The sequence below is a fragment of the Pseudorasbora parva genome, chromosome 17 (genome assembly GCF_024679245.1).
Source record: "Pseudorasbora parva isolate DD20220531a chromosome 17, ASM2467924v1, whole genome shotgun sequence".
Taxonomy (NCBI): domain Eukaryota; kingdom Metazoa; phylum Chordata; class Actinopteri; order Cypriniformes; family Gobionidae; genus Pseudorasbora; species Pseudorasbora parva.
The window spans coordinates 23,407,350-23,432,860 of NC_090188.1; the positions used below are offsets into that span (position 1 = coordinate 23,407,350).

General features: G+C 37.2%; 1 protein-coding gene across 5 annotated transcripts in view; it reads left to right on the forward strand.

Moving 5' to 3' along the window:
- Nucleotides 1-728: 728 nt before the first annotated feature.
- The window catches only part of hif1aa (hypoxia inducible factor 1 subunit alpha a), a 29,790-nt gene continuing 5,007 nt past the window's right edge, over nucleotides 729-25,511 (forward strand). For 2 of the 5 annotated variants that reach the window (XM_067420876.1, XM_067420877.1), the window contains exons 1-15: nucleotides 729-1,009; nucleotides 11,378-11,568; nucleotides 11,643-11,788; nucleotides 12,482-12,566; nucleotides 12,735-12,847; nucleotides 12,964-13,160; nucleotides 14,418-14,524; nucleotides 16,161-16,308; nucleotides 16,428-16,681; nucleotides 21,470-21,690; nucleotides 21,800-21,901; nucleotides 22,037-22,269; nucleotides 22,426-22,528; nucleotides 23,783-23,891; nucleotides 23,995-24,080. In XM_067420876.1, the coding sequence (XP_067276977.1) occupies nucleotides 981-1,009; nucleotides 11,378-11,568; nucleotides 11,643-11,788; nucleotides 12,482-12,566; nucleotides 12,735-12,847; nucleotides 12,964-13,160; nucleotides 14,418-14,524; nucleotides 16,161-16,308; nucleotides 16,428-16,681; nucleotides 21,470-21,690; nucleotides 21,800-21,901; nucleotides 22,037-22,269; nucleotides 22,426-22,528; nucleotides 23,783-23,891; nucleotides 23,995-24,080 (2,124 nt within the window). In that variant the 5' untranslated portion in view covers nucleotides 729-980. Of the gene's footprint in view, nucleotides 1,010-6,576; nucleotides 6,795-11,377; nucleotides 11,569-11,642; nucleotides 11,789-12,481; nucleotides 12,567-12,734; nucleotides 12,848-12,963; nucleotides 13,161-14,417; nucleotides 14,525-16,160; nucleotides 16,309-16,427; nucleotides 16,682-21,469; nucleotides 21,691-21,799; nucleotides 21,902-22,036; nucleotides 22,270-22,425; nucleotides 22,529-23,782; nucleotides 23,892-23,994; nucleotides 25,010-25,511 lie in introns of those variants that run through there. The other 3 variants (XM_067420875.1, XM_067420878.1, XM_067420879.1) reach the window with 3 other exon arrangements.

Below are 25,511 nucleotides of genomic sequence, written 5' to 3' on the forward strand. Positions count from 1 at the left end.
ACCATGATTTTTCTGTTGTTGCTGTGGAGTAGTCTCTCAAGATTAGTTTTGTCACAATCTGAATTTATATCCAAGTTTTACTAAGGTTTACTCCCAGGCATATAACAGTTCCTAGATATTTGAGGCCCCATGATGTATTGGTGTTTCGGTGTATAGCCTGCTCCAGTTTTTCTCATTGCATTGTGCTCTTTATTGTTTATATTTATGTTTTAGGTTTATTTTAGTTTGGTTTTGTACAACACAGTTGACAAAACAGTCAACTACTGTTTTTTAATTTTTTTTTATTGTGCTTTGTGAATAAATTCTGATTTTATTTGAATTTATTTACTCAAGTCTGGAGTTTTTAATCTTTTAGAAGCCACAGACCCCCAAATGTGATCATCCTCAAAATTTAAAATACATAGTTTCTTGTACAAAGACTCAATTTCTATTGTGACACGAGTGTATATTCACAAGAGTATATATAGCCTATAGGCTAATCATTATTTTCTTATTTACTAATTTATTTTAATCACATCTTTTCCTATTGGAGTTGTGCAAAATCGTCGTTCTGCACGTGATCTAGGCTATTTGTTGGAAACCGTGACACTTGACTTCAAGAATGCTGAATATATCCAATTATTTTTAATGTATTAAACACATCCATGAAACGAGCGCGGTGCAGCTTCTTCATGAGCGTATAATGGCCATCGGAGGGTTCTCGTTCCAGAAATATCCTCACTGGAGCACCACTGCGCGTTCCCGACTGCTCCGAGGCATGTGACTGCGCGCCCACATCAACCGTCAGGCAGATGCGGAGAAAGCGAGAGAGGAAAAGGCGAAGCATCACTTCAACTTAATTCAACTTTATCACCCGAACACTGGAACTCATGCAGGGCTTACTGTAATAGCACACCTAAGACTGGACAAATTTGAGCGAACAAGGGATTTAGCGAAGGTTTTTCCCCCCTTCTGCGTGTGTGTTGGAGTCCCGTTTGACTATGGATTCAATCGCACCTGGAAAAAAAAGGTATGCAAAGCAAGCACTCGTTTATTTTAAGATATGGACTTGTTTTGACAACAATTTTGTTGATTTAATTCTGTTTTGTCCTTTGTTTCTGGCTGCTATGCGTAGTCTCAATAGTTCACGGATAACCTGTTGTAACATTTATAATTCACACCCCTGTATGAAACTGAGTCTGTGACGAGAGTATTTTTCTCACATTTGCAGACGTTGGAAGATTTTGCCTGGTTACAAACTCAGAATAATTTGAGATATAACAGTAATGCTTTAGAAAAGTAGACTGACTCTCAAGCACAACTGATTTGCGCTTGTATAGGTTGTGGTGAACCGGTTCACTAAGTCGGTCTAAACGATTCATTCACGAATCGAACTGAGCCGATGTCGTATCCAGATTTCGGCCTCACATAAGCTGTGTCTTATTTCATTTATTTTCGAAGGTTGCGTCATCCGGAGGACATATCCTGTGAAGGATGCAGTATACGAGTTGCCTAAATCAGGAAGTAGCCTATCACGTTGCTATGCCAACACGTTCAGCTTGCTAGTTATGAATGGAAATTATTTATAACTTGAAAATGAAATGTTTCCTTGACAGTAATGTAGCCTACTGTTCTAAACTTTTAAAAAGGTACTGATCACTTGCAATCAAATTTACCACAACTATCTGTTTGAGGTAGGCTAATGCAGCTTAAAAACCAAAAACAAGCTTGAAACTACTTACGCCGGTTTCACACTGCACGCGCAAGCGGTGCTGGCAGGCAGTGTTGGGTGTAACTAGTTAGGCTACTAAGTAATTAGTTACTGTAATTGAATTACCTTTCCCTTGAAAAAGTAAAGCAAGGGATTACTCTTATTTTTTGTGTAATTGAATTACAGTTACTTCTCAAGTAATTGAACTTTACTGTGTAGCTATAGACTGTAGAACAATTATAATAGCTACAATAGTGGAATTAACATCAAAATTTAAAGTCTAACTTTAAAATGCATTTTTTTATGTATCCTTTTCACATTTGTAATACTTTGGTCAGTTAATGAAAATAATTGATGCAGTTTTATATTATGTATTTGAATGAATTAAAATTGCCATTTCATCCTTGAATTACTTGGATACTTAACCACTTTTTCATATGTTACTCCCTTAACTAAAACGAGTTGATGCATAGCCTACCTCTCTCGTCTCAGTGCGTGCACTTAATCTCTCTCTGACGCGCGGTGACGATCTGATAGCATTTAGCTTAGCCCACTAAGCCCAGTTCATTCACTATGGTACCAAACAGAGATCAAGTTAGAAGCGACCAAACACCTCCACGTTTTTCCCTATTTAAATACAGTTACACAAATAGTTGAACAATCAAGTATGATGACAAAATAAAACATGCTGCTTTTCTAAGCGGAATAAAAAGGAGAACTATAATGTATGGCGGAATAGCACTTCTGAGAGTACTTCGACTCAGCGCAGTGAAAAGTCCCGGCTGAAACATCCTCCCTCACATCTCCCCCTCCCTCTCTCATTTCTGGGGGAGGGACAGATGTGAGGGAGGATGTTTCACCCGGGACTTTTTACTGCGCTGAGTCGAAGTACTCTCAGGAGTGCTATAGAACTATGCATTGCGACTTTAATTCAGCGTGAGCAGTGCGGCAAAAATAGACTCGCGCCGCCTCTGCGTGCGATGTGAATGCTTATCTGTTAACATTAGGGCCGAAAAAACTGGCAGTATGCCCTGCTAACGTGTGCAGTGTGAAACCAGTGTTACATTTAAACACCACATCAAAGTTTGCATGTACTGTATATCTGGCGGTGGTGCCATTTTTTAAAATAAAATCTATAAAAAAAAATGACGGTTGTAAACAGCGACGCAAAGAATTGTGGTTTATCTGCAGCAGCGAAGGAAACACCTCATGCACAGCACACTACGAATTCCTGTAAAAGAAGGGCTCATTCTAAGGTCGCATTTGGTGAGTCCTACTCACTTTTAAGAAACCGCCTTATGAAATGCAGTCTTTGAATGTGACCTATGGAGGAAGCAGCGACATGTCCGATTCGAGTTATCGACGTTTGGGATATAAAAACTGAGTAGAACTGAAGGACATGATATGGTCCAACAAGTAACTTATAGCTTACTTTAATAGATGAATAGCAGAAATGTTCAAAATAAAACGTACAGTAGGCCTACTTGATATGTGACTTGATTGTATGATACTTCAAAACACATACAGGAGTCAATAGAGTGAAAATGCTAATTATTTTTAGGTTGTAAATTAGGCTACTTTTTATGAATTGAATCTCAACAAACTGGACTCGGACAACAAATAAGTAGCAATATGCTTACAATACAAAAATGCTTTATGGTAACATTTTTAGCCATGTTTTGCGGATATCTAGGGACAAACTCATGCCTAGAGAACCACCTGACGACGTCGCTCGTCCTCCATTTGTTTTTTTTTGGTCACATTTAATGTTGCAAGTGTATTCGAAGCATGCACTTTCTATTAATGCTGAAAATCAGTCCAAATGTGAAAATGTTTCCCAGGCCTTAAAGGGGTCATATGATGGTTATAAAAAACATTATTTTGTATATTTTAATGCAATGTGTTAACGAAGTTTTAGGTTTAAAAAAGTTATTATTTTACACATACTGTACATTATTGTTGCTCATCTATGCCCCTTCTTTCTGAAACGCATCAATTTTTACAACGCTCTTCGCCCTGAAAACTGCAATTTGCAGTGATTGGCGATCCAGTGCATTGTGATCAGTCTGACACTTGTCCTGTCCCAAAAGGCAGACTTCATGTGCACTTTCGGTCTTGTGGACTTACAATGGCCGCTGCATGCCCGTGTCTGTTAAGTCCACAAGACTGCAGGGTGTTTCAGTTGTCATTTTAGGTCGTGGAAGGGTGCTCGCGAGTGCCCCCCTTTGCGGCCCTTATGTGCCCTCGATGCGTACTTCTGCTGAGTCCACACTGGTGAGGGTTACGCAGCGGACTTCTTCCTGGCAGTCAAAGCGGCATTATGGATTTAGAGGAAGACCGTGAGGGTTTAGGGTGACATTTGGGACAGGGCCTTCAGCCGTTTGATGGAAATGTCCCACTTCTTTCCATATTTGGAACATCAGCTCTCAAACTAAAGCAATATTGACATATGATAATGTCGGTGCTACCTTATCAATTCAAGCCAAATCTGATCCAGATGATGCAGATGACCAAGCTAATTGATCAACAATGCGCACCCCACAGTGGAATATTTGGTTTGTACTGTTCTGGAACAGTGTTGTAACTAAAGCTTGGCCACACTGTTTTCAGATTGTCCCACTTTGTTTGGCCTTCCAGAAGTAGTTTGACTTTCCCAACACAGAACACAGCATGGCAGTGCCGGCGACAACAATACTACAGTGGATAAAAGTTACTCCTTTCTTTGCGCATGAATTTGGGCAGTGTTATGAAACTCTGCACCCACATACCGGTGTATAGAAATGTCGGGGTGTGTTTGAACTAAGTGTTTTAGGAAGGTGTGGCTGAGCCTTAACTTTTACAAAGAAAATCTCTTTGGGTTTGAGACTTTGAGCTTTGTAACTATGCAGATGTTTTACAACTACTATCTTATAACAACTATAACACGCTAAAGAGAAAGGAAAACAAGAAATTGCAAGAAATAAGGACAGTTTCAACCATAATCCTCCAAACGTGCACACACCTGCCAATTGTAGAAGTGATTTCACTGTGGGATTTCCATATAAACTCACAGAAACTCGCGTGATTAAACGCATGTTGGAAACAACAATGTCGTCAGCTGGCTCTCCTGGCGTGTGCACTGTTTTGCAGTGAAAAACAGAAACTGAAAAAAAGATTATGGGTGAAGTCTTGGTTGAGAAGGCTCTATAGATGGCTTGTACAGTTTGCAGCGTGATCTGGAGGTGATTTGGAAATTATCTAATGCATGCAGATGTTTCAGATATACTTCCCATTCCATTGAGGCTCCCAATATGACATATGGGGTTCACTCATTGTCAATTGCCGGTATCCAGTCAGACGGTCTGAACAAGAGTCGTAAATATCAAAAATTAGAATTAATAATTTAGCATTTGAGATTGGGGAATGCTCTGACTCGATCGGGAGCAATTAAATAATTGTAAAAAGCAAAAAGTAGTTTGTGACAAGCCTCGAATCGTACTAAACTTTGAGGGTGCAAATCAGGCTTAAAATCTTTGTGTGGCCAGACTAAAATAATTGCTTCCTAAATTTGTTTTTAAAACAAACCGACTCTCCATCACTGACACTGACAAGATATTCTACAAAGATAGAATTCTATATATATAACTGAGCTCTTGATTCACATTTTGGTCCTCTCAAAGAGATCTGGGTTTGAGTTTGTCTAGTCTTGTGTAGCCAGACCTTCAGACTCCATAGCAGCTTTCATTAGCCAAGGACCAGGCCATCTTACTGACACGTAAAGCAACCAATCACAGTACCTACAATTACAGACCTGTGGGTAAAACGCTTGGATGTATTTTAAAGAGTATGCCACAAACTTGCCTCCAGCATTTTGTTGATGCGGTAAGTTGTAAACATGTCATCTTGCTTTTTCCATAATGGGGTTTGGCATCACAGCATCATAAGCTGTCTCATTTTGAAGGCTGCATACTCCATAGGTCACATTTGAAGGCTGCATACATCATCAAGGATGTGGGATTTTAAGAAAAGTAACTGTTATGAAATTGGTTATTCCTTGTGAGGTATAAAATACTGTAATTTCTTACTTTCTTTGCAATCTAACGGCAAATTTTCTTAAATAAGACCGCCTCGATTACATATGCAGCCTTCAACTGCGACCTCCGGAGGACGCAGGCTTCGAAATGAGACGCTAAAGAACGCGTCATCCTGTAGAATTCAGATGACGACTCTGAAACTCCTGAAGTGTTTCCAATTTTGTGTGCCATATTCATCAGACGTTCAGCCAATGGTCCGTGACGTCTGAGACTAGGGTTTGTCTGTCAATTCTAATACGTTTTGTTGCACATGCAGTGCTGAAGAATTTCTGATGAACCTGTTGAATCTCCACATCACATATAGTGGGTTTGATTGATCATCTCTTCCTTTAAAATCACTCAGGAGTCCTGCTGGAAGATACGGCCTAGTGCCATTTAATTAAAGCTAAGTGCTTAAATCTATTCAAGAGTCAGCATTTTAAAATAAGAACATATTTCTTGCACCCCATTTTCATTTGGGCGAATTTTTGGTTTTTAGGAGGTGGCACGTAATGCACTTTACAATGCTTTAGAATTTACACTTTAATATAATAGTTTATAATACTTAAATTATATTAAACATAGAATTACAAGTGTATATTAAGTAGCACAGGGCAGTATTTTGATTTGAAATATTCCATTTAATACATGCAATTATAAGCCTTTTTTTAAATATGCAAACACATGAAAATAAGATCTTTTGGTGTTGCTCTGCTCTCTGAAAGCCCTCTGTCCTAGCACTTGTGTTTTGCTCTGGATCAGCTGACACCTCTCCTCTTGGCTCTATTGTAAAGGTCCCCTGTGTGCTATCAGCTTGTGGCCTGTCGGTGCTGTCATTCGCAGGAGTGTAAAATGAAGCTGAGAAAGGTTAGGCTGCTCCTGCACTTATCAAACCAGCCATTAGTCTTCTAAGAAACAGAATTTGTAAATAGAAGAGAATTTGTATTTATCAGATAGCTGCTAAAGGATGTTGACCTTTGCTTGAATAATGTTCTCGACGTCTCATCGTGGGTTCTGTAATTGGCTTCTTTCAGTACGGATTTCGTTAACAGGTCTGTGGTTAATGCAGGGCAATGTTAGCTTTTACTGTATGTGTTATGACGTTTAATAACATATCCACAGGATGCCAAGAAGCTCTAAATGTTTCATGAGCGCTTTAAAGGACGACATAATGGCATTAACCTAGATTCTATTGAAAAGCTGACATTATCCTATATCAGTCCTGTTAAACAACTTTCTCGCACGCACTCTGAATGTTTCTGCTTATGCTGTTTTAAAGTTCAGAAAGAGAGCATCTAGCATAGCGTAAACATCTCTTCTGGTTATACCCATTAACATTGTACATACTTATGGTCAAGGTTGCAAATGTAGTGGAGATGCATTAAGCAGAAATGTTTACCTGCAAGAGTGTGTTCACTGTCCTTGCTGAAATATTTAGACCATAGTAAGTGTGCCTTATGTGTGTGAGCCATAAATAATGAATCATCTAGTCCCCTGCAGGAAGCAGTTTGTACTGGTCAGAAGGAGGGAAAACAGAGAGCATGTTGACTGACAGAAAGCTTATTGGATCATTATTATTAAAACATGCTGAGGGGCACAGCGCGTCTCACAGAGGGACTGTGATCATGCTAAAGGCTCCGTCTGTCTGCTCTCCACAGTCTGGCTCAGCACATCTGAGATGACTTCTAGAATATTATAACAGCATAATTGCTTTTGTTCTTTTTGGTATATTAGATACACAGTTTTAGTTCACAACAGTCGGGATCAAAGCTGTTCATATGGTTACACACTTTACAAGGGTCAGTTCAGTAAAATTTGTTAAAGCAAAAGGTATCATCATGACCTATACTATACTTTAAAGCATTTCATTTTGGTTAATTTCTACATGTATACATTGTTAACATTTTACATTTCATATGTTCAAGCAAGTTTAAGAATTTCAGCAAATGCATTAACTATAAACTAATGTTATCAAATGTAACCTTATTGTAAAATAATAAAAATAATAATAATAATAATACTAATAACTTACAACTTGAATGGTTGTGTAAGATCCTGTCGACTCGTTGATTGTACATGGTGCTGTTTGATGTTTTAATGTTCTCTCAGCAGAGGTTTGTGGTTAGCTTATTGTTCCACCATGCTACTTTTGGGGTATGAGACTTTGCATTATCTCAAAACAGCATCTGTGACTTCCTACAGAACGACTGTACTGTGACTTGTATCCTCCTACAGCAATATATTCTACAGTACACTGTATGGAGAACCTTTCAGAGTTTAATTCAAAGTTCTTGACAGGTCATGAAAAAGGTGTCCACAGTTCCTCTTTCGGTGATGAACACTAGGTAAAGATGCACTATTTTTAAATATACAGTAAATTTTTCCTGATAATCGATAAATGTTCAATGTTAAAATGTCTTTATTTTATTAAAAAAAAAATTAAAACCCCAAAAAACTCAAATCAGCTGTTTTAAATGCATAGCCACATTATAATGTACAGTATAACATTTTCTTTAAATATTAGTTTTAAAATGTATTAAAGGGGACCTATTATGCAAAATTCACTTTTGAACATAAATATGTTGGCAGTGTGTCTACACAACCACCCTATAACGGTAAAAATGTACCCCCTCCATTTTTACACCCCATAAATCATAAGCAGTGTCATAAGCCGTTTGCAGTTTCTATGCAATGTGACATCACAATGCACAGGCCCCGCCTACGACAGCTTACGGATCCCGTCCAGAGTGAGTTGTACACTTTATTTCCTTGGTATAGCATTTAACAGAAGCATTTAAATAAGAAATGTATAATTATTGATGCTACTTAAGTTGTCAATCAGGAGATGTGAGTGATTTTGTTTTTCTTTTGTTGTTTTATTCATATTAATAGTATATTTATCAGTTGGTACTGTATATAATGCTGCTGTCACTTTAATAAATAGATCTAATATACACATGCAATTTTGTTACTTGCTGTTTACGTTCACAGATATAACCGACTGTGTTTATGTGAACTTTGTGTGTTTTTTGGCATAACCATGTTGGTATTTGACAGTTTAAGCACAATAAAATGTGGAAGAGAACTCAGTTTAATACTGGAGGGACGCTTGTTCTTCGGATAGTCAGATGTTTAGACTTACATGGCTTTAAAAGGCATACAGATAATAAACTTGCATGATGATGAAGAACTATAATGTCACATGAGTGTGAACGCAACAGAGACGATAATCAAAACCAGGAGCTAATTTGCATTTAAAGATAAATGCTTAAAAACAGCATGTTTTCCCTTATGCTCAAAAATGGGCATTTACAACATGGTATAATAAATTATCTGTAGGGTATTTTGAGCTGAAGTTCATAGATACATCCTGGTGACTTCTGAATACTCCTTACATCTTGTAAAAAGGGAGCATAATAGGTCCTCTTTAAGTTTATTAAATGAGTTATTAAATTAGTGTTTTAAAGTGAGTGTTAGATGGATATCTAAATGTTAAAGATATAGGCATGTAAATTAAATATTCAAAAAATGGGCTATTATATATTCACATGATAATATATTCACAAATGATAAAAAATAATATTATATTTGATATATATATAATAATATTATATTACAATAAAATAATATTTTATTGACCACTAACTGACCACTAACAAAACCTAAACCAGGATCCTGCTTAATGTGGCTACGAGGCATGGCTACTGTGTAGTCAAGGTCATTCTGGTGTGAAGGTTACTCAGATATGCTAATGATAGAAATGTATTAGTAATAGGCCTTCAACTGTGTGCTGTTGTGTGCTAAGCATGTCCACTGCATCTCAAGTACATACACATAATAAGACCTCATTAATCCCTGTTTGCTTCATTGTATTTTTTAAAAGGCCAGCTGGGTGACTGAAAGCTATTGTGTATGTGTTGGTAAATCACTAGCGTCCTTTTTTGTCTTCACTTTTCTTTTGTATCCGAAATAACATTTGCAGATAATGCTCAAACTGGGGGAGTGATTCAGAGAAACAGACAGGAAGAGGGGTGAGACGACTAGGTGGTTTCTATAGCATTCGCTTTTAAGACGATTGGCTGGCCAGCATCCAGACGCTCTAACTGCACTGTAGCAGCGTAGAGACCTTAAAATGAGCTCAGAGTTCAAGAGTGGATGTTTGTGTGTACATTTTCATCTTTTAATGTATAGCCATATCTTGTCTCATGAGGGGCCCAACATATGTTTTAGTGTTTTATTGAGACATCTTAGAGACATAATGATTTGACTAGACATCATTAATGATGTGCTGTATAACCTGTATATTATATCCCCTAAATCCCCTGCATTTGTTTTACACTTTCAAAAAATATGACTTGGTATGATTTCTAAGCTGTCGATTAAGTGTAGTTAAGTGCCTCTTAAGTAAGGGTTTTTATTCCATATTACACCATTAATAGCATTTGTGTCCAATCTGAATGAACAAGTGTTTTGAATAAATTAGTCAGTGACTCACTCATTAACATAAACTCAGTCACTTGTCACCACCTACTGGCATAACGATTACCTGTAGAAAATCATTAGATCTATATGATTGTAAACATTCTAATGACAGAAAAATAAATGTACTTCCCATTTAGAAAATTTACCATAGAAACATTTCTAGAACAAAAACACGCGTTTCATATTTCTCATGTTCATCTGTCACAGCCAACTGTAAATGACAGATATACGCACATGTCAATATGGCAAAAGCATAAGCACATGGCAATATATGGCAAATACATAAGCACATGGCATTATATGGCAAATACATTAGCACATGTACAAAATTGTACCCACTTACACATCTTATCCCACTCCCCCTACAGTGTATAATCCAACCCAGATAGTATGTGAAGTTGGAACCAAACTGAATGTGACCTTCAGACCTGTAATAATAATTTTTTTTTATAAATTATTATTATAAATGTGTAATGTTGATGGCTTTAACAATGAACACTAAGGTTTCTCATAAATTAAATCTTGAGAGAGAGAAATATAAATCAATGAGAGTTAATTAAACACTGTTGACATCTCTGTATAGTCTTGTCCATGGATGTTTTATGAGCTCTGGGTTTTCCATATTTGCCCTGAGGACAGCTCATGGCAAACATCATGATGTCAGTAACTGTACAGTAGGATCTTTGTGCATGTTTGTGTGTGCATGTGTGCGTGCGTGTGTGTGTGTGTGTGTGTAAGAGAGAGTGGTTTTACCTGCCGTGTCCCCATCGAGTCTGCTAATAAAGCAACTGTCCTCAGTTCAGAAGAATTGCCATGCCTGACCTCACACAGAACATAAAATTACACAAAACTACACAACACAACACAACAACACAACACAACACAAATCAACACAACACAACACAACACAACACAACACAACACAACACAACACAACACAACACAGATACATACATTATAATATAGTTGTTTATTTTTAATTTATTAGTGTGGCATCATATCCTGTAGTCGACATTTGTTGCAGCACCCTTTTGCAGCACGGCAGCATGTTTAAATGCTGTGTATTTTAAAGCTCTATGATATGTTTTTGACAGTTTGACAGGAGCACATGGCCCTCTTATATGATTTATATGCATGTGTATGTTTGTGATAGGGTGAGCTCAGAGCGAAGGAAGGAGAAATCCCGAGATGCAGCACGTTGTCGGAGAGGAAAAGAATCAGAGGTGTTTTATGAACTGGCCAGAGAACTTCCCTTCCCCCACAGTATCACCTCTAACCTGGATAAAGCATCAGTCATGAGACTCACACTCAGTTACCTGCGCCTGCGTAAGCTGCTGAATACAGGTGAGAGAGGACAAATGTTCAGTGAGATCATGCAGTGAAATTGTCTGCATGAGTTCATCTCTGTCTCTCTTTAGATATACTGGATGCTGAGACTGAATTGGACTCTCAGTGGAACAGTTCATATCTGAAAGCTCTGGATGGGTTTCTCATGGTTCTTTCTGCTGATGGTGACATTGTCTACCTGTCAGAGAATGTCAGCAAGTGTCTAGGCCTACCTCAGGTGATTTTAGGTGTATTTCAGAACATCTTGTCTTGATTGCACCTGCACGTGTGACTCACATTAGAAGTCTTTTTCTAGTTTTTTAAAAAATTGACAATAATTAGATCTTGTTATGAATGTTATAATGCAGTAACATTACAAAATATGAAATGTGGCAATAATTTGATTCAGTTTGATACTTATCAATGCTTAAAGTTGAAGTATGTGCCCTGCTAGTGGCACAAAACAATCGCAAAATTTTCCATAAAAAAAAAAAAAACTGAATTGCAGTTATATTTGATGCTGTTATTGGAGCAAAAATTACACACTTCCATTTTCAAAATTAGAAAAATAAAATAAAAAAATGTATGCTTTTGAAAGAAGCATATTATGCTTACTAATTTAAGGCTAATTTATGAATCATGGATTAAAAAAAATCAGGATTCTTGGATGAATAGAGTTTAAAGAACAGCATTTATTTGAAATAGAAATCTTTTAAACATTATTAGTGTCTCTACTGTCACTTTTGATTAGTTTAATGTATTTTGGAGAGAAATGAAAGCATAATATAATAGTTATTATTGTAATATTTTTGATCAACTATTGTCATAATCCACCTTCCTTTGTAAAATGCGAGGCCAGTTGTAGAATGTGTAGCCAGGCCGTCAGTAATGACATGAATTTTGTGTATTAAACCTTTTCTTACCCCTGTAGATCGACCTTACTGGACACAGTGTGTTTGAGTTTACTCATCCGTGTGATCACGAGGAGCTCAGAGAAATGCTGGCTCACAGGAATGGTAATGATCTGTGTTCTCTCTCTCTCTCTCTCTCTCTCTCTCTCTCTCTCTCTCTCTCTCTCTCTCTCTCTCTCTCTCTCTCTCTCTCTCTCTCTCTATATATATATATATATATATATCAATCACATTATTGATCACTCACATTCATCTCTCCCATTCCCCCTTCAGGTCTGTCTAAGAAAACAAAGGAGTTGCACACAAACAGAAGTTTTCTATTGAGGATGAAATGTACACTGACCAGCAGAGGGCGTACTGTCAATGTCAAATCTGCCTCCTGGAAGGTACCACCCCCTACTTGTGCTTCAGTTTTTACCCTGTGACAGCAGGGTTACTCTGAAAGCATCTATAGAGTGAATCTGGATACATATTTATCCCTATCAGCCTCTCTCTCTGACAGGTGCTGCGCTGTTCAGGCCATATCCACACAGCAGATGTCGAGAAGGGTGTGTGTGAGGAAAATAATGCATGTTCAATGAACCTGGTGCTTATCTGTGAGCCTATTCCCCACCCGGCAAACATTGAGGCTCCTCTGGATTCTAGAACGTTCCTCAGCCGCCACACTTTAGATATGCGCTTCACCTACTGCGATGAGAGGTAAAGTCCCAGCACTTCTCAGTGTTGCACAATAACACCTGCTCCCCTCAGCAAAACACGAAATACTTTTGTGCTGACAGCAGCAACTTCTGATTCTAACACCCGAGTATCATTTATTATAGGCTGGACTTTTGGGCACTCGAGTCACAATTAAAATGACTAAAGTTCATTGCAAATATAAAGTTTGGGGTCAGTAAGATTTTTAATAAAGAAAATAATACACCAGAAGAATTAAATTGATAAAAATTTGTAGACTCGTACATTGTTAACACTTTTCCTGCCAGTGTTTAAAAAAAAAGTTTTTGACCGTTTTCACAGAAATTTGACCCTCTTCTTTAAAAGTTTTTAGTGAACATAAAAGATTTAAACAATTAAAAAAATGTACAAATTTTACTGGCCCCAAATGTCTTTTTTTCTATGTATAAACCTTTAAAAATGTTAGAAGCGAACTGTATAACATAATTGTAAATCATGTCATTATTCCTAACTAGAAAGAAAAAATATATAGCTGTAAGCAGCCATGATGGGCCCAAGCCCTGGCGCCAACGCCATCCGGTGGCTTTAGGGAAACTGCATGACGTGCAATATGCATTTAATCCGGCTAAATATAAAATGACTTTGTCAAAGTCATTTGAACACGCAACATTTACCACAGCCTATGACCAGAAACTACAACAGCCACATCGATGAAATCATTTAAATTTAGATTAATTTCATGTCACAGGAGGACAATTTCAAATGAGTATAAAGTTATAATTTATAGCTCTCTCAATATCTTGACTTCATGGTGACCGAATTCGGTGCCGATCTCAAAAATCACTTAGGAGAAGTATTAAAAAGTTTAGCGCATGCTGTTTGGTTGCCTGTCAGTGCAAAAGTTTTCCTGCTCTATGAGATCTATATGTGTACAGAATTTTGTACATATGCATGTGAATTATATAGAATATATGAACCAAGTTCTCAAAATTCACTAAAAGCCATTTAAATTACTTCAGTCTTTGGGGCTTGGGCCCAAATATTAACAAAACTAATGTCATTATCAGAATCTTGTGAGGTCATCTGGGTATTTCTGCACAGAATTTCAGGACTACTGAGGTTTGAGCATATCGAGACACAAGTTTGGAAGTATGAATTTTCTGAAGCAGAGTCTGTGGACTGAAGGTCCAGATTTATGGCCTGGATTTCTTCGCCATCTAGTGGTGACATGTGAAAGCTGAAGTGTCACAGAGCAGCATGTGTGTTTGTGTGTTTTCACAGGATCACAGAGCTGTTGGGGTTTGATCCAGTGGATCTGTTGCAGCATTCGGTGTATGAATACTATCACGCTCTGGATTCTGACCACATGACCAAAACACACCACAACTGTAAGTTCATATAAATGCTGTTCACATATGCAGATCTAAATTGAGATATACAGGTCCTTCTCAAAAAATTAGCATATGTGATAAAAGTTCATTATTTTCCATAATGTAATGATAAAAATTAAACTTTCATATATTTTAGATTCATTGCACACCAACTGAAATATTTCAGGTCTTTTATTGTTTTAATACTGATGATTTTGGCATACAGCTCATGAAAACCCAAAATTAAAAAAATTAGCATATCATGAAAAGGTTCTCTAAACGAGCTATTAACCTAATCATCTGAATCAACTAATTAACTCTAAACTGCTGCAAAAGATTCCTGAGGCTTTTAAAAACTCCCAGCCTGGTTCATTACTCAAAACCGCAATCATGGGTAAGACTGCCGACCTGACTGCTGTCCAGAAGGCCATCATTGACACCCTCAAGCGAGAGGGTAAGACACAGAAATTTTTTTCTGAACGAATAGGCTGTTCCCAGTGTGCTGTATCAAGGCACCTCAGTGGGAAGTCTGTGGGAAGGAAAAAGTGTGGCAAAAAATGCTGCACAAAGAGAAGAGGTGACCGGACCCCGAGGAAGATTGTGGAGAAGGACCGATTCCAGACCTTGGGGGACCTGCGGAAGCAGTGGACTGAGTCTGGAGTAGAAACATCCAGAGGCGTGTGCAGGAAATGGGCTACAGGTACTGCATTCCCCAGGTTAAGCCACTTTTGGGCTACAGAGAAGCAGCACTGGACTGTTGCTCAGTGGTCCAAAGTACTTTTTTCGGATGAAAGCAAATTTTGCATGTCATTCGGGAATCAAGGTGACAGAGTCTGGAGGAAGACTGGGGAGAAGGAAATGCCAAAATGCCTGAAGTCCAGTGTCAAGTACCCACAGTCAGTGATGGTCTGGGGTGCCATGTCAGCTGCTGGTGTTGGTCCACTGTGTTTTATCAAGGGCAGGGTCAATGCAGCTAGCTATCAGGAGATTTTGGAGCACTTCATGCTTCCATCTGCTGAAAAGCTTTATGGAGATGAAGATTTCGTTTTTCAGCACGACCTGGCACCTGCTCACAGTGCCAAAACCACTGGTTAATGGTTTACTGACCATGGTATTACTGTGCTCAATTGGCCTGCCAATTCTCCTGACCTGAACCCCATAGAGAATCTGTGGGATATTGTGAAGAGAAAGTTGAGAGACGCAAGACCCAACACTCTGGATGAGCTTAAGGCCGCTATCGAAGCATCCTGGGCCTCCATAACACCTCAGCAGTGCCACAGGCTGATTGCCTCCATGCCACGCCGCATTGAAGCAGTCATTTCTGCAAAAGGATTCCCGACCAAGTATTGAGTGCATAACTGAACATAATTATTTGAAGGTTGACTTTTTTTGTATTAAAACACTTTTCTTTTATTGGTCGGATGAAATATGCTAATTTTTTGAGAATTTTGGGTTTTCATGAGCTGTATGCCAAAATCATCGGTATTAAAACAATAAAAGACCTGAAATATTTCAGTTGGTGTGCAATGAATCTAAAATATATGAAAGTTTAATTTTTATTATTACATTATGGAAAATAATGAACTTTTATCACATATGCTAATTTTTTTGAGAAGGACCTGTATTATAATGCTTCATACATCTGTCTCTGCAGTGTTTGTAAAGGGACAAGTGTGTACCGGACAGTACCGGCTATTGGCTAAAGCAGGAGGTTTTGTTTGGGCAGAGACTCAGGCCACTGTGATCTATAACAGTAAAAACTCCCAGCCACAATGTGTGGTCTGTGTCAACTACATCCTCAGGTGGGACTTCACACATTAGTCTTAGTCTTGTGTTTAAATGTGTGTCTGCCTGAATACCAATATGTGCTTGTGTTTGTATGAGTGCCATTATTTTCATGTTTTCGTTTCATCCTTTGCAGTGGCATTGAAGAGCCCAAACAAATCCTATCCCTTCAGCAAACCAACAGCACAAAAATAAAACGTGAACAGGAAGAACACCAGGAGGAGTTCCTTGGGGCTGAAGTAACCATGGCTGAGTTGAAAGCGGAGGGAAAACAAATGGATGAAAGGGAAGAAGAGTCATTGGAAGAGGAGTTGAATGATAGCCTGAAGGGGGAGCCAGCGGCACTGACTCTAGTAGACCCTGTCCTCACACTGGACATCACCAGCACAGGTCTGAACTCCACATTAGCCACACTTTTCATCCAAAGTTGCAAATTGTGCAACATTGAAATAAGGAACAAAGAACCGTTTCAATCCCATGTGTTCCAGAAAAAAGCCACTTCCTGGGAAATTGTCGCAAAATATCCACATTATAATATAAATTAAAGTTGCCGCAATTGGGAAAGGCACCTTGGCTCTTTTTTCATACATGCCATTCAATACACCTCAGATTGTGCAGACAGAACACAATCCTGTCATTTCGAAACACAGTTGTGTAAGACAGCTCTAGGAGGAAATTAGGGGAGAGCACTTTTTGACTTTCTCATTTTGTGTAAATCCACTTGGGGTTCAGAGTATTTATTTTTACAACATTAACTTCACACGTGGTTTTGTTTCATTAATACAATGTAAACTTTTTTCTTGAGTTACCCCAAAAGAATGGAAGTGAAATGTGACAACATGCCCCATAGGTGGAGTACACTGTAACATGACCAAATAGCACTTAAAATGTTACCTGATATAATCAACAACAAAAAAAATCAAGACAAACTAAAATATTTTGTCAATAAAATACAATTATTAACTTTTTGAAATAAAATAATTGCATTTTTTAATAATTAAAAATATACTTATTTTTGAGTTTGACAACAAACAAATCACTAAATACAATTATACCGCATAGTTAAAAACAATAATAATGAATAGTTAATGAACATTCACTCTGTCATTATTCACCCTTTTCACATGGTAAAAAAAAATTGATAAAAGTATAGAATACAATAGCCTAATTATAATAGGGGCTCATTGTCACGCAGTGTTACAACACACCCCACCTGCGCAACTGGGATTTAAACCGAGGCTCGTGTCTTCTGCTGGTTAGATCAACATTTAAAAAACGATCTCAATTGTTAATTTAACCTGTTAAGCTGACTTCCAAATTTTGAAAAAATCCTAAGAAATGTATACTCAGACTAAAACAAATACAGTTTGTGAATCCTTTGCACTAAAAGCATAATTATGGTCTCATTTGAAAGCAGACACCTAGCAGTTTACTGTAAAGTCAAAATGATAATATTTTTTATAATCAAAAAAAGCTATAAGCTTCAACGTTTTGTAAAGTTATTAGAAATGTATTTGTATGAAATATCTTTATGAAAATAAAATTGAAGTGGGCCTTGGAGAAATCTAGAAATGCACTACAGCTAAAGCCACAAGTCTGACCATGTTATATTTCAGATCTGAAGATGATCAGTCTAAAACTCTGCATTTTATTAAATGTTTTAAAAGATCGTTTCATGTGATTTTATTTTGAGATATCTCTGAAATATCAACTGATGTTTATTGCCATGTCTTCTCAGCTTTCATTCAATCTATTGCCTCTATTGTTTAGAGGTGCAAACTGCCCCATTCAGTTTGTCTCCCCGGCACACATTCACACTTCTGCGGACTGGTTATGGCTCCAATTATTATTCTTTTGTCTGCATTATAATTACTAACGATTCTCTATTCAAGCTGTTCTATTCAAACCTCATTTCTAAATCAAACCTCTCACTTTACCCTCACTGAGACTCTATTGAATGCATTTCGTCCAAATAAGCATTTCAGTAGTTTTACATTTAGAAAATATTCATAAAAATAAGTATTTACTCAGTGGCAGGTGCATCTAGGGCAAGCTAGCATGTTAGCTTAGCACACCAGCAAAACAACAATTTATACGATTAAAATCATGTTTTATTCAAAACTTGCTTCATATCACTTTATAATTTATATGTAGAGTATTTTATATAACAATATGTGATCTCATATAGCTTCGGGTCAAAAAATCTGACAGAAAATATACAATGCTAAAAGCTATGTGGAATAGCATTGCATTATAAATATCATCTATTATGAAACCACCCAACATGGCATAAAGAACACAGACCAACCATATATTGCCGCGATTGTGTGCTTATTGTCTTAAAACGTGTCTATCTGCATAAAATAGCGATATAACGATCTCAGGAAGCTGTTTTTTTTTTTTTTTTTTTTTTTTTTTATTGAACATTTAACAGAACAGAAACACAATCCAATTACCATAACAGAAAAGGCATTTGGAATGCTAGGGGGATATAAAAAAAAATTATAGGAATACATTAAAAAGTTTACATGCTTGCAAAATTCTTATAGCTTTTTGTTTCTTTGAGGGTAATATAGATTCCATATAATAGTTCACTTCATTTTTAAATGCTATAAAACATGGTTTTTTACCTGAAAATTTAAATTTGTGGATATGGAATTTGGCCATTAACATAATAAAATTTATAAAATAAGTGCAAACCTGTTTATCTTTGGAGTTTACAAAAATGCCTAAAAGAACATCTTTCCATTGTAAAATAAAATTTCCATCAACATTTTCAACAATAAAATCAAGTACATTTTGCCAAAATCTCAGGAAGCTGTTTTGGACATAGACAGTAAAAGAAATGGACACAGCGACCCCATTGACGTCTACGGCGAAATAATGAAGTCAACCTAGGGGCACTCACTTCCTGATGGCTGAGCGAACTGCGCAGGCTCAGACTGAGCTTGACGACGTAGATGTGACGTGAGCCTCCTGTCTGACAGCTGTGAGTCTTCTAGTAGATGTGGAAAGCGAAATCTGAATCACGTTGTTTAAATATTTTCTCCCGTTGCTTTTGGCTCACTATGGGCTTCTCCCCATTCTTCCCCCTTGACTTTATCAGACTAGTCTCCAGGACATGTCTCCACGTCCCCCCGACTGCCTCATAGACAGTAAAAGATTGCCTGGGAGTGTCTCCTCAGGTCTATACGGTAATTTCTCAACTGTGCGACAGGGTCGCGTTGGTTATGACGCAATCGTTAGCCTATTTTTACAAAAACAGCTTCTGCGGGGCGATAGTGTAAGATACAAGGTAATGGAGCCTTTTATACATTGTCGTGTTTCTTTAGAAATAAACAATGGACAAATGGAGTCTTTAAACGTCTCAGATGTAAAGTTATTCACTGTCAAAGTGACTCAAAAATGAATGGGAGTCAATGGGATGCTAACAGCAGGTGATGGCTTGGTTAGCAATGGCAGCCCCTAGGGGTGGAACGCTTTCCGAGCGCTAGATTACCCCCTTGGTTTTGGAAATGTCAGATACTTCCTGAATGTCACATGGTGTGTCTGTTCTTCATGTGTTCCACATGGGAGTGAATTTTCAGTAGTACAGCTTTCCAGCGCCCTCCGGCTGCCAGAATGAATTGAAAACACAGCATAACACAGTCTACTGCGCTCATAATCATACATCCGCGGATTTTGGATAAAGATTGAATAAATAATGCTTCTCTGTATAGAAATTTGACTCAAACATGTGAGAATCTATCAATATTTCTCCACATCTGCACACATTTAAAGTAAAAGCCCTGAGGGAAGTTGTTTTGTCGAGTGTCTTCATGACGACCTGAGAGGAGTATTTTATGAATGGGAGCAAATGACGCGCATATTACAATCAAAAGGTAGCGACGCCCAAGATCATATTCATAACTCCTGGCACATATTAACACATTACGGTCAATATACGACTTTGAGAATAAAACAGAGGTAAAAAAAATTAAACTTTAGTCTTAGATCTTTTTAATGATGTATAGTTTGTCAAGGTAATTACTTACACCTGATAGTAATTTTGAGCTAATTTAAGCAAAGTGAGCTTCAGCACGTCCTCGTCCTCGTGACGGTAACAGATATAAGATTACAATAATATCAGATTAGTCTTATTTTAAATAAACACAAAAAAGAGATGAAAAATTAACTTAAGAAATGTACTTTTGCTATGGTTAAATAATGTTCAGTAATATCTTCCAAATATTTTTTAATTTTGGTGAACATTTTTTATACTCATTTCAACTCTAAATAATGTTGAAATGGCAACTAGTAAATACACAAATTATCGCCATCCTGGCATTTGTGGAAAGTTTTAAACCATGCGCGTTACAACTAACCCGTGTTAGGTTGTGCCCCACGGTCCCCTATACCAAATCGTTTTGATGACAGACTCTGGCTCTGGCATTTCAGAATAATCAAACCAATATTTGAGATGCTGTGCAAGGAAATTGGTCTTCTAATTAGTTCAGGTTTCCAATCACATCATCTGTTCAGGCAAAGTTTTTTGTTGCACATCTTGGCGTTTTCATCCAGCATTTCATGCGATATCCCAACATTTGCATAAAAATAAGTGGCAGCTACTGACTCATCATAATCAAATGTTTTAGTTGCTCTGGCATGAGACCGAACTTCTGGAAGTTTCAGGGTCATTCACACAATTTCAGTCTGCAGTAAATTATGTGTGCTTTATATTGTGTTGATGTTGTGTTATCTTAAAATACTGTAGGTAGCATCAAATTTGTTATGTTTGAATGGAATACTAGCATATTATGTAGTATATATTGTATAACACCTAGTGCCTACTACTTTTAAATAATCTGCTGCTTTTTTAATTTATGTATGTGACATGAGTTGTGCAACAATTATTTAATTAATACGCTGCATTGCTGTTACATGATTTCACAACACTTCGTCATTAATAAAGCATGCTGCATCCATTAAGTCAGACATAAATTAAACATCTAGAGAAAATTATTGGTTTTGATTTCAAGACATGCTTATATCATTTGACTCTTGCCATTTAATTCTGTTATTTACAGCCTATAAAACAATAACTAAACATTAATTTATACATGAATTCTATTTACATTTTGACCATTTATAAGAAAGTATGTTGTTGTTTTTTAAAGTCCTTATGTTAATTTCTTGCAGATTCTGCGATCTCAGTGCTAACAGACATTCCTCTCTACAATGATGTCATGTTGCCCTCTTCAAGTGTACTGCTACCCCTCTCACCCCTCTCTCCTCCCTGTTCCTCACTAAATGATGATGATGCCTCCACAGCCTATCTACATCCTCACAACTTCCCCTTCCCACAATCTTCGGCTTCTGATTCTTCCAGATCCGAGGTGGAGTCTAGTCACCGTTTTACAGTACATCACATACCTTTCACACTTTTAGTACCTAATATTTTTTTCTAGTCAATGCTTTAAAACATGTAAAATTAAATGTGACATGAATTGGTTGTTTGTTTATGTTCAGGTTGATCTGCCAGAGGATTCAGAATTAAGTGACCTAAAACCAGATCGTGTGGAGAAACTATTTTCTATGGATATGGAGTCTAAGCCACCCTTTAATACACAGGTACAGTAGATGGGTTGATAATGTACCACATCCACACAGATGTCAACATAAGACCAAGATGACGGCCATATCAAAACAAAATAAATGTAGTGCACATTACATGTTTTAATGTGCTGACGATTATGATGATTATAGGGAGTGGGCTTGGATCTGGAGATGTTAGCTCCGTACATTCCCATGGATGATGATTTCCAGCTGCGGACTGTTTCTCCAGCCGAGTCGATGTGTTCCAGCCCAAGTTCAGCACTTGAACTGACCCCCTCCAGCAGCACACAAACTGCCCCTGCTCTCCCAGCAGCCCCGGCAGACTTGGTGTCCTGTGACACTGTTCAGCAGAACACTAGAACCACAGAGCAGGACAACAGCAGGTGAGGCCTCATCCTCAGAGAGACATGATTTGTTAATCAGATCTGTGCTGCAAATAAACTCTTAACAGATGAACAAATAAATACAGTTATTCAAGAATGATCTTTTTTTCTGTTGCCGTTCTTTCTCTCTTCCTATTTCGTTCTATAACTCCCCAGAGAAATTATTCGAGACAGTGATATTTCTTCTAAATGTCAGACCAACCCGAAGCTACTCAAGAGGAAACTTGAGACCATACCTCTGTCTGAAGCAATAAGGCTGGTATGCGAGCCATAATGTGTATTATTGCATCTCTCTAGAATACTTGAATCTGAGTCAGTGGCGTGCACGGGGGGGTGGGGGTGGTTGTGCTTAAGCCCCGGCCCCTTTAATCTTATAAGTCTTTAATAAGTCTTTTTATATTTAATATTTAATATATATATATATATATATATATATATATATATATATATATATATATATATATATATATATATATATATATATATATATATATATATATATATATATATATATATACAGTTAGGAAAACAAGTATTTGAACACCCTACTATTTTGCAAGTTCTCCCACTTGGAAATCATGGAGGGGTCTGAAATTGTCATCGTAGGTGCATGTCCACTGTGAGACACAATCTAAAAAAAAATCCAGAAATCACAATATATGATTTTTAAACTATTTATTTCTATGATAAAGCGGCAAATAAGTATTTGAACCCCTGTCTATCAGCTAGAATTCTGACCCTTAAAGACCTGTTAGTCTAAAATGTCCACCTCCACTCCATTTATTATCCTAAATTAGATGCACCTGTTTGAGGTTGTTAGCTGCATAAAGACACCTGTCCACCCCATACAATCAGTAAGAATCCAACTACGAACATGGCCAAGACCAACATGGCAATGACCCAAAGCACACAGCCAGGATAACCAAGGAGTGGCTCTGTAAGAAGCATATCAATGTTCTGGCGTGGCCTAGCCAGTCTCCAGACCTAAACCCAATAGAGAATCTTTGGAGGGAGCTCAAACTCTGTGTTTCTCAGCGACAGCCTAGAAACCTGACTGATCTACAGAAGATATGTGTGGAGGAGTGGGCCAAAATCCCTCCTGCAGTGTGTGCAAACCTGGTGAAAAACTACAGGAAATGTTTGACCTCTACAATTGCAAACAAAGCCTACTGTACCAAATATTAACATTGATTTTCTCAAGTGTTCAAATACTTATTTGCAGCTGTATCATACAAATGAATCGTTAAAAAAAGCATACATTGTGATTCCTGGATTTTCTCACAGTGGACATGCACCTACAATGACAATTTCAGACCTCTCCATGATTTCTAAGTGGGAGAACTTGCAAAATAGCAGGGTGTTCGAATACTTATTTTCCTTACTATATATATATATATATATATATATATATATATATATATATATATATATATATATATATATATATATATATATATATATATATATATATATAGAAGAGTTTATGAGTAACTGTTGATGTGTTTTCTCCCAGGGGTCTGTGTTGCAGGTGGTGACTGATTTTCCAGAAAAAAAGGTCAGAAAATCAGATGCTTCATTATCAGAAGGGATTCGTCACACCACTATACTGTTGCTGCCATCCGGTATGTCACCATGGAGACAACACATCAGTGTGTGAAATCCTTGTGAAAATTGTGAGACCAGTTGTTTTTCATGCATAATTGCTCTCTCCTTTTTTTTTCTCAGACGTTGCAAGTAGATTGTTGAGCAGATCGTCAGAGGTTGGAGCCATAACTATGCCCCTCCCCCAGCTTACCCGTTACGACTGTGAGGTAAATGTGCCTGTGACTGGACGGCAGCACCTGTTACACGGGGAGGAGCTACTGTGTGCCTTGGACCTAATTATTTAAAAAAAAAAAGAAGTCATATTTGTGTTTTCCCATAAACAGGGAAATATCAGTGGCATTATGGATTGACTTCCATTACAAAGAAACAGTGGTGAGCAGATGGGATGCTTCTGCTTCTAATGAGTCGATGGTACATTCTGACATCAAAAAGGAAAAGGCTAATAATAATAAATGGAAGGGAAATTTAAAACAGAATTAATAGAGCAGTTATGAGCTATGTGCTTACAAGATAGAAATACGCACAGAGAAGAGAATATATATTCTATTCTAAATAAGATTGTATTGTGTTACAACTACACAGATTTTTCTCGCACAAATGACGAATTTACCTGCAGCTTTCAGAAAATCGTATTTTATTAGCACTGTTGTTTTTATATTTATGTCTAGGGTATGTATAAGGTACATGTATGTATAAATGTTTTGTTTGTTCAGGTCTCTATGTCCCATATATTTGTTTGTAAATGTTGTGAAATGTCTAAAGTGGCTGTTATTATAAATTTGTGAAATATATATACAGCATTTGAGAGTAGTCAGCATATTGGTAGAGCGACCCATATTACACATTACTACCCTAATGTTGAAACTATTACTCACTATTCCTATTCTTGCTAGAGATTCCTATTTAGTTTAATCTCTGGATATATGTAGGGCATTAACTCATTCACATGTTCTTGTGTTCCCTATACTAAGAGTTTCCCTGTGTTACATTAACAGTGGCATATAGGAAGTGTAAGATCTGGTACTACAACCCCTAAAGTGTGAGCTCTGTGTTTCTCATGTTCTTTCCTGTCGTGTCACATTGTCTTCTGAGAACTGTAATGTCTGTGACAAATAAAGAAAACGTTTTTCAACAACATATAGCCTTCAGACATTAGTGTGGTTTAAATTTAAAGCTTTAAAAAAATAAATAATAGAACACATACTACTGTTTAGAAGTTTTTATCAGAAGTCTCTATTTGATGAAAAATACTGTACAAATAGTATATTGAAATATATATTGTGAAATATTATTACAGATAAAACTTTTCTATTTTAATATCTTTTATAAAATGTAATTTATTCCTGGGATGACAAACCTGAAATTTTAGTATTATCAGTGTCATATGAGCCTTCATAAATCATTTTAATAAGCTGATTGCTGCTCAATAGCTATTTATTTTTATTATCAACATTTAAAACTATTTTTATTTTAGATCTTTTTTATTCTCTACACCACTAAACCTAACCCTACTGTATATAAACAGTACATTCGCAAATGAGTCGAATATATGTGTTCATCAAACACAACACAGAACAAGAACTGTTTTCAATTACTAATGGCCTTGCCAAAGGACTTGCTTCATCGCTCAGGACGCT